The sequence below is a fragment of the Mangifera indica genome, chromosome 5 (assembly GCF_011075055.1).
Source record: "Mangifera indica cultivar Alphonso chromosome 5, CATAS_Mindica_2.1, whole genome shotgun sequence".
Lineage (NCBI taxonomy): Eukaryota > Viridiplantae > Streptophyta > Magnoliopsida > Sapindales > Anacardiaceae > Mangifera > Mangifera indica.
This window is the reverse complement of record NC_058141.1, coordinates 19,403,719-19,418,445: the sequence shown is the minus strand read 5'-3', so window position 1 is coordinate 19,418,445 and position 14,727 is coordinate 19,403,719. Positions and strand designations below refer to the sequence as shown.

At 34.4% G+C, this 14,727-nt stretch overlaps 2 protein-coding genes and 1 pseudogene across 5 annotated transcripts; all 3 read right to left on the bottom strand.

The window, feature by feature from the left end:
• Positions 1–356: 356 nt before the first annotated feature.
• LOC123217273 lies at positions 357–3,880 on the bottom strand (annotated as a pseudogene).
• Positions 3,881–4,778: 898 nt separating this feature from the next.
• LOC123217272 (AT-hook motif nuclear-localized protein 11) lies at positions 4,779–9,199 on the bottom strand. Of its 4 annotated transcripts, none has more exons than XM_044638184.1 (6): positions 8,790–9,199; positions 7,505–8,624; positions 6,341–6,408; positions 5,968–6,099; positions 5,476–5,637; positions 4,779–5,157 (listed from the first exon to the last, which is right to left on the bottom strand). In XM_044638184.1, the coding sequence occupies exons 2-6, from the start codon at positions 7,935–7,937 to the stop codon at positions 4,927–4,929; spliced, it is 1,026 nt and encodes a 341-aa protein (XP_044494119.1). In that variant the 5' UTR covers positions 7,938–8,624; positions 8,790–9,199; the 3' UTR covers positions 4,779–4,926. The 4 variants fall into 4 exon arrangements, with proteins under 4 accessions (XP_044494119.1, XP_044494122.1, XP_044494123.1 ...); XM_044638187.1 differs by having other exon boundaries at positions 7,505–7,973; XM_044638188.1 differs by having other exon boundaries at positions 7,505–7,960.
• Positions 9,200–13,573: 4,374 nt separating this feature from the next.
• LOC123215968 lies at positions 13,574–14,590 on the bottom strand. The gene is made up of 3 exons (XM_044636293.1): positions 14,418–14,590; positions 14,272–14,333; positions 13,574–14,004 (listed from the first exon to the last, which is right to left on the bottom strand). Exons 1-3 carry the CDS (start codon positions 14,473–14,475, stop codon positions 13,879–13,881), a joined length of 246 nt encoding a protein of 81 aa, XP_044492228.1. The 5' UTR covers positions 14,476–14,590; the 3' UTR covers positions 13,574–13,878.
• Between the last annotated feature and the right edge of the window lie 137 nt (positions 14,591–14,727).

Sequence of the window (14,727 nt, the reverse complement as noted above, 5' to 3'; positions counted from 1 at the left end):
AACAAATTAAAATATACCATCCAAAAATATAGTTAGTTTATAATTAAATTCAGTTTGAATGAATTAATTTTGAGTTAGAGTTTTAGTCCAAAAGACTAGCTTGAGATTAGTCTGTTTGTTCATTTAATAATACTGTTTATCAGTTTTAATAATTTTTCGATGATAATGTATACCAGTTTGAATGAGTTTGAATTCGAAAAACATTATAGTTTTGATTTGAGCTAAGATAGAATCACCTAACTAGTTCATGACTTCCCCTGTTTTGGTTGATGGAAAGAATATTTATGCAGGAAATTACTGGATATATCCAGCCAACTTTATGCCTCTGAAAAAATATAGCAAGCACATCATTAGCTAAAGCTCAAAGATTCATAATTTTATTACTTACATATTTATTATAACACAAACTTAAGAGTGGGGATCTTAAGTTTGAGTGCCCTAAGACCAATTTATTTGTTAACTGCGAGCTTACAAACATTAACCAACTGTAATATCTCGCATGGCCGTCATTGATTCTGATCCATCAAAGCTTTACTGTTGTCTTGCTGTTGCAGTGATGGTTGATATCAAAGTTTAAAGCTCAAGCATCAGACCAGTGGACATCCATTTCACCCCGTTCTTTCTTAGGCACTCCCAAGGCTTCCCAAACAGCTCTCGAAGCATCAACAATATTGTTGGGACATGGAGGCTGATAATCATGTTCTGCATCGCATCCCATTGTTGAATCACACTCATCAACAACCTTAGCCTTTACACTTTTCCCGTTTGCATAGATGTTAATATACTTTAAGCATCGACTCCCTCCATTGTACCATCCTGTTGAAAGTGCCACTACAGGGTCGTCATCTGAATGGTACTTATTGTCACACTCAGACGGCCCACCGCCGTCACCGTTTTTCTCAAAACTGTTGATTGTTAACGTGGCTTTTGTTCGACCCGAGGATGAGACTGCGGGTGAACATTTGTATGTGGTGTAGTATTTACCAGCCTTACAGCATTCAGAGTCATTCCCTTTGTTGCATTTTCCTGGAGGAGGTTTTTTCCCTTTTATCTTGCCGCTGGGCTTGCAAGTCCCAGCTTCAACACTGAATGCTGCACCAATTGCAAGGCAAACAAGGAGAATTGCACAAGAGGAAACTTGCTTCTTCATCTTGTAATTCCTCTTATATTGAATTTGGGTGAAGAATGGTGGAATTGGAGGTAGAATATATATAGAGATGAAGATATACTAGCTGTCATTCGCAGTGACAATTTTAAGGTGGGTTTTTTTAAAAGCATATCATGGTTTCATTAGAAGTATCGTAGCAGAAAGACAATGTGGAGACGTGTCAAAAGAATCTCCAAGAAGAACAACTGTAATCTTATCAAAGTTTCCAAGTGAATATTTTACGTCATTTTATTAATCTTCATCAGTTTTGTATTTTATTGTTGCCGAATATGGTTGGAAACGCCTGGCGTTATTATCAAGTTCTCATTGAATGTCAATGGTAACAGTTAAGGACAAAAACTTTTTAACCGATTATGCAAGCCATATTCTCTTGAGGAAATCCGGAGGGATGTTTTTCAGTGACTAAATGCTTTACATTCGTCACTGTAATTTACTTTAAATTGATCATCTTTGATTTCTAATCATAGAGCTGCAAGGGAAAGTTGGTGTTCTTATTTGTTTCAGAAGGTAACAAATCACAGTAAGACAATTTTACAACAATGATATGAATGTGATGGGCTAGATTAAATAAAATTATTCTCAACCGAGGCAAGCTGCTTTGGAATTAACACAATATCTCGTCTGCTTTTAGTTGTCACTATTGTTAGGGAACAAGGAAATCAGGAGGCAGAGAGATAACGTTTTAGTTCCTTTCACTGTCTAATGAAAGATGCAAGTGAAAGTTTTGGAACTCATATGGAAAAGTTAAGAGCTTATCAAATGTGGCAGACAAGTTGAAAGAAACTGAGAGAGAATAATTGGAACCATTTCATTATCAGAGTTTCCAAGTGTTGTATTCTCTTCTCCATTAGTTTTGTATCTATGTATGTTAGACAGGATTTTCGAATTCATAATTGAATGTCCAGGAAACTTGGAGGCGGCAGCATAATACCAGAAATATCAGATTGTTATTTATTAATTACAGGAATCTTTTTGGCCAATGCAATGCAAAGCAACAATAAGAAGAAAAAGAAGATGAAGAAGAAGAAGAAGAAGAAGAGTAGAGGAAACTTGCTTCTTCATGCCGTATTGATTTATGATTTTTTGAAGGGGCTGAATGGGTTGTGGAGCTTATATAGATGAGATAATAAGCTACAACCTGTAATTTGGTGTGACAATTTTAAGGTGGTGGTATGATGAACAGTTATTTCTTTCTCTAATATTAACGTATCAGTACCATGACAATGCATAGGTGTCAGTTTTACAAGAATCATATCAGAGTTTCTAAGTGTTTGCTACTTCCCTATATTCTAAGATTGATTCATATACCTTGTGTTAGATGCCATTGGTTAATTCTTCTTATTTAAATGCAAGTTAAGATGATGGCGGCAGCATAAGTATCACTGTATGACCACTGTGAAAATCCCATGTTGGTAAAGCAGGGAGAGATTTAAGATTTTAGATATATATACTTAGGGATTTTAAATTGTTTGAATGATAAAAAAAAACTAGTTAAATACCCTACAAACTTCTAAATTGTTAATATGGGATTTGAGTTGTAAAATTTAAAAATAAAATTATTATAAATTGTATGTCTAAAATGAATAAAATCTTGTTTGTTAATCGTGTTATTAGACTAAAGGGCAAATGTAATATAACATCCCTTTGAGAAATCTCACATTCACAAAGCATAAAAAAAAGTTTGATATGTATAAATATCGTACATTATTTGATGATAACAAAAGACTGATTAGATAATATATACGCTCTTAAAATATCACGACATTAAACAAAATTATAATAGATTATGTGTATAAAATAAATAATATTTTGACAATGAATTAGTTAACCCGTGATTTGGGACATAATATTTAATTCTTTCCAATATGAAACACTCCTAAAGAATTGGGTCTCCTTCACAGGTGTTGGTCTACAACAATTTTGTTTTACCATTCGTACTTTGGGAAAATCTTGAGTGCTTTCTGTTGTGAATGTGAAACACTGTTTATATTTTTTTTTTCCTTTAATTTTGTAAACCACAGAAGAAAAAGCAATTATATATTCATAAGATCATAATGTATACATAAACTCAAGCAACCCACAACAACATACAAATATTAAATTTCATAATCAACAGCCCGGATGATAAGGAAATTCATAAACTGATCAAGCATCAGACCAGTAGATATCCAATTCACCCCAGTCATCTTCAGGGACTCCCAACGCTTTCCAAACAGCCTTGGAAGCATCAACAATATTGTTTGGGCATGGAGGCTGATAATCATGATCAGCATCACATCCCATTGTTGAGTCACATTCATCAACAACCTTGGCCTTAACACTGTTCCCATTTCCATAGATGTTGATATACTTTAAGCACCGGCTCCCTCCATTGTACCATCCTGTTGAAAGTGCCACCACTGGGTCGTCATCTGAATGGTACTTGTTGTCACATTCTGATGGTGCACCGCCATCTCCATTTTTCTCAAAGCTGTTTAGAGTCAAGGTTACCTTTGTGTGTCCTGAAACTGGAGGTGAACACTTGTAAATAGGGTACATTTTACCTTGTTTACAGCAGTCGGAGTCGTTCTCCTGGTTGCATTTTCCTGGTGGAGGCTTTTTCCCTCTTGTGTTGCCACTGGCCCTGCAAGTCTGAGCCTCAACAAGGAAACAATTTATCACAAGAAAAATAAAGCAAACAACAACAGCACTTGAAAACAATTGCTTCTTCATTGTCTATTTCTGTTTTTGTTCACGTTGGTTCTGTGTGAAGAACTTGAATGAATGAAACGTTTATATATAGATTCATAAGAAGCAACCTTTCAACCCAGAATTAAGCCCGACAATTTTGCATTCTGAAACAGCGTAACAATCATACCAGTTTGCTGCATATGGGATTAATATTATTGATGGAAAGCCACAGTCGGATAGGCAAAATTGTACATTTGTGAATGTTTGATTATTAATTTCAACATAAACCAGCCTTAATTTTGGAACTATGGCGAATTTCCTTCTGGCTTATGTCTGCTTGTTGTCTTTACAGTTCTGCTACGTTGATTAATACCGTATTACCATTTAATATTAGAAACTATGTCATTCACAAGATCCTTCTTAGCCATGACAGTAACATTTAAAGAAATTAAACATGGTAAATAGAGCCGTAGGCTTGTTTCGGGTTTCATTTTCATCTGATGGAGACACCTCCATTGTCCTGTTATTGTAATTGGCTTCTGGAAAATAACGTTCTTTGTCCATTGTTTCAAATTCCGGTTTCATGTTTACTGTGTTAAATATCAACTAGGAGGCTTCTTAATTTGCCCAAAGTTTAAAAGTTGCCAATTATATACGCAAGACCAAATTATGATGCTGACATATATTCGGATGAGACTTGAGCTCTGTCTGCATTGGATCTTCTGAGCCTGCAATTATGCTCTGTACAAACAAGTTTTAAAGTAGAGAAAAAAAAAAGATTTTGGTTAACAGATTGAAAAAGGAAATTAGCTGCCCCTAACTATCTTTATGAACTCCAAGAGAAGATGAATCATACGCACAGAATGCGTACATTGTTGGCTGGGCAATTTGATATATGAGTACTAAAACTTTGAAGGGAATGACCATTAAGCTACAGATATGAGTACAAAACATTATCTATGATAAATAACATTGATTGAGATTTGTCAAAGTTCCAAATCAACTGGATTCTACAGTCATAAATCAGATTTAAGTGGAGTTCAAACAACAGAACATACACATTGCTTGTGAAATTAACAGAGGATTTGTCACCCGCGCATTAAATCGATGTCAGCATGGGGATTGTGCATATCCATTGGCCTTGAACCAGGCCATACACCTACTGAAGAAGTTGGAGTGAGATTATGACTTGAAGGAGCACTAGTTAGAGTCACTGGATTGTCAATTGTCTGATGTTCTAGGTCTCTCACACCTTCTGGAATTTCCCCCTTCTTACTCTTAGTCTTTGGACCTCCCCAGAGGAAACTCCCCACTATTACCTGTAATCAGTTCATAAATCATCTCAAGTTACATAAAATGTTTAAAAAAGAAAAAAAAAAAAGAAAAACCTATCTATATTCAGCCACAGAGCTATAATAGTTGGCTCATAATAGAAGGTTACATTGCCATCTACCATAGTGCAGAGAATGCATAACGATTATTCTGATGTTTGCATACATATCTACTTTAAACATAAACAAAATCTCCTAGTATCCACTGCTGTAGCCACCAGAAGAAAATATATAAATTAACTACTCAGAAGTTACAATTAAATAAATATGCCAATGTGTTATGGTAGATAAGGTAGTAAAAGTTACCTGAACAGTGCTTGCTGCAATTAGCATTCCCCCAACTCCTCCACCAATGATACGACCATCAGAACTAGCAAGAGAGACACTCAGACCACCACTTCGGTTGCGGGGGCCACCACTACTAGTGACCAAGTAGGAGCCTGACAGACACAATATCTCAAAACGCCCCTACGGAAACCAAATAATACTTTGGGGAGTGAGTATTGGAGGGGTTTCCCAGTGAAATTAGGTGATAATCAATGGAAGGTTGTCCTTTAATCAAACAAGACTCAGAACAAAATTGATCAATGCCAAAGCCATAAGCCCCATGCACAGTCACATATGACAGTTTGCATGACTGAGCCTTTAGACAACTAAAAATAGTCTCAAAATTAGACCAATTTTAAAAGAAAAATAAGAAAAAAATCTCCATTTGAAATTGGCAATCTTTCCCTGCAATTATCAAACATCATGTGTAGATATCTCACAGCAAACGGAAAGAGTTATTAAATGCTCAACCTCATATGTTACAGTGCCACCAGACGTTGATGGCTGTCTGAGAGTTGCAGTAGAGACAGCACCATTAGCCGATAAAACGCATATTGCTCTGGGCCCTTGTTGTGAAAACGACATTATTTTCATTGCAATGTCCTACACAGAAAGTCAAATAATTCAAGACAACAATTTATTCCACAAATCACTGAACCTTCCAAAAGATGCAGTACCAGGTTGAAAAACCATGCCTCAAAAAGTAAAAAGTGAGTTATATTGTATCTTATTGATCATTATATACTGAGGAGGTTCTCTGTTCCCGGTAGAAAACAGTAATTCCTTGTAAACTTCATCTGAGGTTGGAAACACATAAAAATTGATAGGGGAAAAGGTGGCATACTTCTCCTACTGCAACAGTGATGATATGTGGAGTGAAGCCCATCCCAGCTGAGCCAGACAGCCATTCACCTAGCAAAACAATTTAAAATCTGCAACATCATCCACATAAAAATGTAATGATGCAGGAAAAATAGAATGAAATCCAAATGTACATGTATAGATGAATAACAAATTCAACATTATTCAACAAGGCAAAATCACTCTCATAGGTAGAGCTGTTTATAATACTTATTTAATTAGACAAGAAATCCAAATAATAAATTTGCAGAAGTTTGATAGTAAACTAATCAGCCAATGGAACAGAGATTCAAAATTCATCCATGGCACATGGGCATATATTACATAGCAATCTACATATGGTTTTGTTTCCAGTGGTTTTAAGCAGCATTCTTCAACACCTGTGAGATGCTGAAAGTAAGTTAGCTTCTCCAAGATTTCTCTCTGGAGTTGTGGACAGCAAATAATTAACCTAGGATATAAACTCTTCAAATTCAAAATAAAGTCCCTTATGGTAAAAATGAGAGGAAAATCTGAGTACCATGATACCATTTCGCCTACCCTCACCATTTCAGCAAATGTGAACTCATACACCTTTTTGTCCAACTATGTCTTTTTACAAAACTAAGATTTATGTGATCATATCCAAACATTATTGAATTTTAAATTTTTGGTGGGAAGAATCATTATTGTCTATTAATCTAAATTTCACCATGTTTTAGCAGTACCTAGTCATAATGATGCCTGATGAAATTGATACAAGCAGTGACTCAAATCTCTTTAATTCATCCTTCGTCTATCATTTTTCATTCAAAAGCACCTTTGATGCTTTTCACCAAGTTACAATATTTCCCAATGAATTTTTAATAAAAGGAATAAAGATCAAATCTGAGGCAAATATCACATTCTAGACTGATAATTTAATGATTAGATAGTGCATCAAGATCACATTGACATGTAGATTAACATTTAACTATTAGCAATTCAAGTATATCCAGGTTTCAACAAGATTCTGTCTCACCTTAGATTGATGAGCTAACAGGTTAACTGGAAATAATTTTCCGCATTGTAAAACATTAATGAGTGCAACAGAACTTTTACCAAGCTATGATTAATTTCATGACAATCAGCTACAAAGTTATTCATTCACACTGCCAAGAATCCTTACCAAGTGAAGCTAATTGTTGTTTTCTTCCAGTTCCAGGAGGTCGCCCTCTACCCCGCTTTTGGGTTGGTCTTAAGGTACCAGGATTAGTGGACACAGAAGGAGATAATGCCAATGACACAGTGCCATCGGGCCCATATTTCCGGGGCCTTCCTCTCTTCCTCTTAGCAGGCTCGATTTGTGGCAAGCCAGAAGGGGCAGCAACATTGACACCATGAGGTGAAATTGCTGATGAAGACTCTACAGGTAATGTTGATCCAAGAGTAGTGCCTCCAATATTTGACTGAAACTGCACATTTGGAGTAGATAATGTATGAATGCCGGGTGATCCATGTAGATTATGCGTTGTTCCCGCCCCAGAAGAACTAGTCATCCCTCTTTGTTGCACATAGTAAGAGGCTGACCCAGGTAAAGCCATAGCATCCCTTCGATCCATGCATTTATTTTGACAAACCTAAACTTAAACGTATCTCTGGATCAACTTACACACAATTAATTGCAAAATTATGGAACCTCCTACTTGTCAAGAGCTAAGGACCTCAATTCGCAACTAACAAACCGTGCTTACTAAAAAAAGATAAGATTTTAGGACCAACATTAAAAGAACCAAGAGCCATATGTAAGCTTTACCAGAAATTACAAAGGAAGTCAAATCCGTGTAACTTGATCAGAGCACACATAATAAAACACTCAATGTACTTCAATTCCAAACAGGAAAGCTTAATGCAGATACATTGTTTAACCATCAAGCAGATAGTCACTGTTGTATTGTACAAGACGATCTTTCAAATCCAGAAATGAAAAAGAAAAAAATTGAAATAACCCAAAACAAAGAAGGAAGACATAAAATAAACAGAAATAACTAAATCTAAGCAACACCAAGAATCTTGAAGACCGACAAAAGAAAGAAGGAAAGGAATTCAAAACTTGAAAAGCAAAGGCTTGAAAGAAAAGACAAAATGCAGGCTAATTTACAGCTTACCAAACCAGAAGAAACAAAGAGAAAGGCTTCATATTGAAGATAAAAACCAGAAAAGACTGAAACAGGTCCACACTCTCACCAACCCATGATAAACCCTTAAACACCAAGCATCTTCTTGGGCAAAACCCCTAACCCCTTGACCTTGAGAATACACATAAAAATCATCAAAAAAACCAAGAAAACAAATTACAAAGTTTAACTCAATGCCACAACAAAACTCAAAACCCAACTCAGTTCAAACACAACAGCCATTAAAAATAAGAAAAAAAGTGAAAACTTGAAAGTAAAGACAGAAAATTTACTCACATTAGTGAAATGGGTTAGAGGTAGCAAAGTTTTCCAGCGGAGGAGGAAGAAGAAGAGAGAAGTTAAAAGGGAAAGAGAGATAAAAAAGGCGAAAGAGTTTTGAAGGGATAATAAAGGTGTAGATAGAGAGAAGGGAGGTCATCTGAATGAAGGGCTGGCAAGTATCATAACTTACTACAAAAAGCGCTTTACACAAAAGTCCTTATCGGAATGCAAATTTCTAGGGCTGCAGAGCTTTAGCTTTCTCTGATTCTCTCTATCTCTCTATCTCTCTTCCTTTGGTTTTAAAAACAATAAAGCTGTTTATCCTTATATCTCGTGCAGTTGATTGAGTTGAGTTGAGTGGAGTGATAACCTTTTCCTTTCCTTTCCTGAACTGTGTAGTGCGTGAGAGAGATTGAGAAATGAAAATGAGAAGCAAACAATCAAAAACAAAAACAGAAAAATAAAAACGCTTATTCTTTTGGATAGCACAGATTTTATTTTATTTTATTTTAATTATTTATTAATTTTGCTATTTTTAAAAATCAAATGGTACCTTTGACTATATTTGTATCCCACACGCATTCACTTCACGCGTCAATGTGTGTAGGTGGATTGAAGATAACGCGCGAGTGAATGCCGTGAAATGAGATGCATGTGAGTTTCGAGTTTGAGTGTTGCTTGGTGGGCCCATCAAATCCACAGAAATATCTAAAATATATATATCTGAAATAAGTGATTCATATCTATTCTCTCTAATTAGATTTTTAATTGACAGGATTAAGAATAATTAATATATATTTAACAAAGGTTGACCTTGTTATTATTTATTTATTATATTGGCAAGGCACAGAAAGAAAAGTCATAGGTTTCTGAAAGATTATTTTTTTAATAAATTATATATAATAATATTAATATTATACTCTCCTCTTGTTTAGGCCAGGCCAGAAGTAGAATCATCATGTAAGTCCGAAAAAGGACGTTTACATTGGACTCCGTTCTCATCAGACAATGTCAGTCTGTGGCCAGGGCGTATTCCATCTTATGGCATAGCCGAGTGTGAGGTTGATTTAAGCTGGGGTTGAAGTTACAATATCTAACTCGAAATCAACTCACAGTTAGAGGGGTGTTTAGTAATCAAGTTTTAAGCTCAAGAGCAAGAGCGTTTAAAACCGGTTAATTAAATTAGTTAGTTAATTTTTTGAATTAAATTAAATTTTTTATTTTTAAAAAAATTATAAATTAAAACTTAATTAATTTAAATTGAATAAAAAATATCAATTAATCAAATTAAATTTTTGATTAACCTATTTTTAAACCAAGTTTTAAAAAATTATCATATTTTGTTATTTTTTCAAATTTTTTTAAAATTTATTTAAAATTTTATTCAATTTTTTAAAAATCAGTTCGATTCGGTTAACTAATTTTGAAAATTAGATAAATCGATAATTGAAGTAAAAAATAGATTTTTCTATATTTTTTAACCAATGTTCAAACTGATTTTTCAAATAACTTATTTTTAGTTTGATTTTCAGTTTAAAAATTAGTTCAATTCAATTATCGAATAATTTTGAATACCCTTATTCAAAAGTCTATTTAATCGAATTTAGTTTAAATAAAAAACATTTATTTTAAATTTAATTTGAGTTTATCAAATTAAATTTAAGGATAATAGAGTACAGTTGGATTTTTCTTTGCTTAGAGATGACCAACTTTATTATCTCCGATGATAATTTCAAACTCTAAGAGTGAAATTGTTACTTTTCAAACTTTTAATAAAAAAAAAAATAGTTAAATTTTCAAATTAAAAAAAAATATATAATAAAATTTTAATTTTTTTTATTTTTTTGTTAAATAATAATTTTACCTTTAATATTAAAAAAATCGTTTCATAAAATTTTATTCATAAATAAGTGATTAAATTTTTAAAAATTAAAAAATATGAGTTTGAAAGTACACTTAACGGTGGGTGAGATTGGCCTAAGATAGATGGTGAAGAAAAAGGAGGAGGGCACGGACTTGGATCAATTTCAATTACCAAGTGACGTTGACATTACATTAAGACGCACGACCGCGTTTTCCAATTCCACTTTACAACGAAAGCACAATTGCGTCTTTTTCATTTTTTTATTAATTTTGTAAACTCTGTAAACAAAAATTACAGTAGAATTCATTCATCAACCTTAACTTATAATTATCAAACACCAGCTTCTTGAATCAAATAGTCCAAAAGAAAAGACAAGGACGTAAGAGTTGAAAGCAAAGATTATGTTGGTTGGTAGAACCACCGGCAACCTATAAATGGAAGAATAATATAAGGTAAAACTCTATTCTCAGCCATAAAAAAAAAAAACCCACTAGTCTGTATATTTGACTGAGATATTCTACTTGTTCAATCATCAAAATGGGACACATTTATGGGAATAATAATTTTTTCCCCTATTTTAAAAACTAGAACTAGCTGCAATGCAAACCCAGATTCTTGTAAAGCTGAGGCATCAAACTTTCCTTTCCTTTCCTTTCCTTTCAAATGGGTCATGCTTGAATTCATATCATTTTCTTCTGTCAGACCATTACCTCTTCTACTGCAAAAAAGGAATTTTGAATTACAAATTACCGAAGCAAAAAGTGATGAACTGTGGGTAAAAAATGAATAAAATCTTTACTGTGGTCAATGTTAATAGGAAACTCAAGCCTTTAATGTCTCATGTCATCAAATATACGTTGAAACCTGGTCATTTACCAGGCCATTAATGGAGTTGAATGGAAGTTCCTGCTGTGCCAGATACAAAGTTGATAGCAAATACCCGAAACCCAACAGGATCAAAAGTTACAGCAGCTAAAATACACAGGTGATCTCCGCAGAAAGATAAGTGGATGCCATTGCTGGCCTTCACATTATTCTCTCACTGCGGACCCCTGCACATTTTCAGTAATGGTTAAGAGATCCACGTGACCATGTCACGGACTCGGGTTACAGATGACATCATTAAATTGAGGAAGTTCACCGCACTCAAGCAGACAAGCCACGGACTCTAACCATAGCAGTACGGTTTTTATGCAGGGAGAAAAGTAAAAATAAACCTAGCGGCACGCCTATAGTTATTTTAATTTTTCTCTCCACAGTGAATCTCCCCTCAATGCTCCTTCCAACATGCATTTTCTCATTGCTAGCTCCTGCTGGCACCAATCTTTTCATTTCTAACTCTATCTAGTCTTGATCTCCTCTTTGACAATTCGTTTTAGGTCGATCTCTCATTTTCAACGACCGTGCCATTCTGATTTTCAACAATTCTGACCTGCACCAGTCTCATCATTTTTAAACGCCTCCACACATTCTCATTTCTGACGACTCATTGTCAAAGTCTTGCACAATGTTTAGGGAATCACAATTAAACCATTAATTCTATGCGGGTTTTAAAACCAGGATTTACACTTCACCACAAACGTTTGGAATAACTTCTCCCCATAAATGAGTTGGCATGTTCTTGCTATGCATATGACCACATTATCCGCTCTTTCAGAGTCAAGAAATCATATCCTCTTAAATCACCATAACATGCATGATCCTAGTTCAACCCATCAATTGAATGGAAACCTTCCAGGAGGTGTAGAAACAATTACGGACACACCACTTGGCGGTTCAACTTTCTACCCTGTTCCACAATCGGATGTATAGAATATGAATCAGTGGTTATCATAGACCAATTACTTCTTCTTTGGGTTATATTACCATGACCAGTTTCTACAATCCAGTTTCTTGATAGTTTGACCACTTTCACCATTGCCATAGACAACTAATAAGAATGAATTAGAGCCAACCCACCAATTACATAAAACAACTACTCTCCAAGCCAGCCTGCACCTGATCACTTACGAAGAATTGTCTGATCATTTAACCATAATTCAATCATAAACACATTTCTGCCAGCTCCTTGAATAAACTCTAAGAGCAAAAGGAGATTCACTTCCCCATTGTCTACTAGGATTAACTTGATTAACTAAAAGTAATATAATACAATCCCATAAGCAGTTCTTCCAATCCTCGCCAACCCCCCACTTATTAGGCATTAGTGGAGTGCACAACTCATCCTCAACTAAAAATTCTGATGAAATCCTGCATTGAAGAATGCTATACAATTCCTTTTGCGATTTATTTCACTTCCAAAACATCCTTCATTAACTTCTCAAGATACTTAACAAAGCTAATCATACACCTTACAAGAATGTAATGTTTGGAAGGAATCATAATATAATATTCCCTTTTAAATAAAGACAAATAAATATAGATTATGCAGGTTCTACCATCCTCCTATGAATCTGGGCTTTGCTGCTCTCATCCAATCCAAACCTGCACCGGAAATTAAAAGCCAAAACACAATCTTGACCATCTTACTATCAAAATTAAAAATTTTTTATGTGGAGTTGAACTAGAGTCACAATATATTGCAGACCATCAGTTCATAAAAGACAACTAACAGAACTATAACCCCTGATAACCAACACGTTTCATAGAAGCCATTGCTATTTCTTGAGTTTGTTCACAGTCAACAGCCTAGTCAAACAGTCACACTTGATCAGCTACAATATAAGCGTAACATGACTACATAGTCATAAAATTCAAAATTTCTTCCAGTCTTTATGCAAAATAATCTTCATACTGAAATAAAAGTCAACATAGAATATGATATAACATCATTAAGTTGTCACCAATTCCAGAATTTTCCAGATTAGATGTAAAATTGTCTTCGTATGGAGATTAATAGAAAACAAATATCTGAGCCAAGAAAGGAAACAGAGTATAACAAACTCAGACATGAGATAAGACAATTGACATCGTGAACAAGATAAAATGTACAAAACACATTACATTGTCACAATAATAATAATAATAATAATAAATAATGAAAAAAGGTCCACCTAACACAAACATTATTCTCATCAGAAAATGGAACAGAGCAAATCAAAGTAAATCCCAAGGTAAATATGAACTTTCCCATCCAATTAACAAGTACTAAAGTCCAAGAAAGGATGCCTATCTAGCTCAAAACTATTTCTTCAAGTTTGCCAAAGTATCAACTTGCACCACAGAGACTCACTCAGAACCTCATTTGTCGAGCTCCATTGCTTGGGCAGCTTTAGCTTTCGCTACTGCAGTCAACTTGGTCTTCACCTTTCTCTTCCCTACTTGAAATCCACTTGCACCCTTCTTTTTCTTGTCTTTCCCATCAACCTAATCACATTCAATCCAAAAATAAATAAACAAACAAAAGAAAATAATTTATTTTTTAATATCTTAACTGTAAAACATCGCGAAACGCTGTAAATAGCAAATCATTTCTTCATAAAGAATTTATCCCATGTAATCAATGAGCTAAAAGTTTTAACTTTACATGAAGAACAAAAAGAGGGGGGAAAAAAAGCTCAAAGTATATAGCTGCAAATTTTCTAGGAAATCAAACAGCACAATTTATATACTCCCAGAAAGGAAGACACTAACCTTCATTTTATTTTTCTTAGCTTGAAGCTTATTTGCTTTCTTTTCCTTCTCTTGCTTCTCTCCTAGTTCGCCAAAATCACAAAACAATAAATACATGTTTAACAATCTAATAATATATACTGAGAAAAAAGTGAATGTATGCATACTTTGTAGTTCGAATTCATGCTGTCTTTTTCTGCGAGCTAAATCGTTTTTCTTCGACATCTTAATTGTTCTTCTAACGGGCCCTGATTCAATACTGTTTTCTTCTTGCTTGATGCGTTCGAAAGCCAAACCCTAACCCTAGCTGAATTTAATCGAATAAGTTTCTATATTTTCTTTTTCCCACTTTTGTCCACTAACTTTTACATATTTATAATACACCCACGGACCTTAATGTTCGCACGATACTGTCCTAAAAATTTAAAATAGATATTTTTCACAATCCCTGAAAGATTAGTGTGGGTTTCTATGTAA

Bases quoted from the DNA above. Each gene is read 5' to 3' on its own strand.
- LOC123215968 (XM_044636293.1), bottom strand. From the start codon at position 14,475: ATGTCGAAGAAAAACGATTTAGCTCGCAGAAAAAGACAGCATGAATTC. The intron at 14,334-14,417 runs GTATGCATACAT...TTGGCGAACTAG, and splicing joins GCATGAATTCGAACTACAAA to GAGAGAAGCAAGAGAAGGAA. The intron at 14,005-14,271 runs GTTAGTGTCTTC...GAATGTGATTAG, and splicing joins CTAAGAAAAATAAAATGAAG to GTTGATGGGAAAGACAAGAA.
- LOC123217272 (XM_044638184.1), bottom strand. From the start codon at position 7,937: ATGGATCGAAGGGATGCTATGGCTTTACCTGGGTCAGCCTCTTACTAT. The intron at 6,409-7,504 runs GTAAGGATTCTT...TTGTTTTGCTAG, and splicing joins ACAACAATTAGCTTCACTTG to GTGAATGGCTGTCTGGCTCA. The intron at 6,100-6,340 runs GTATGCCACCTT...CTTTCTGTGTAG, and splicing joins TCACTGTTGCAGTAGGAGAA to GACATTGCAATGAAAATAAT.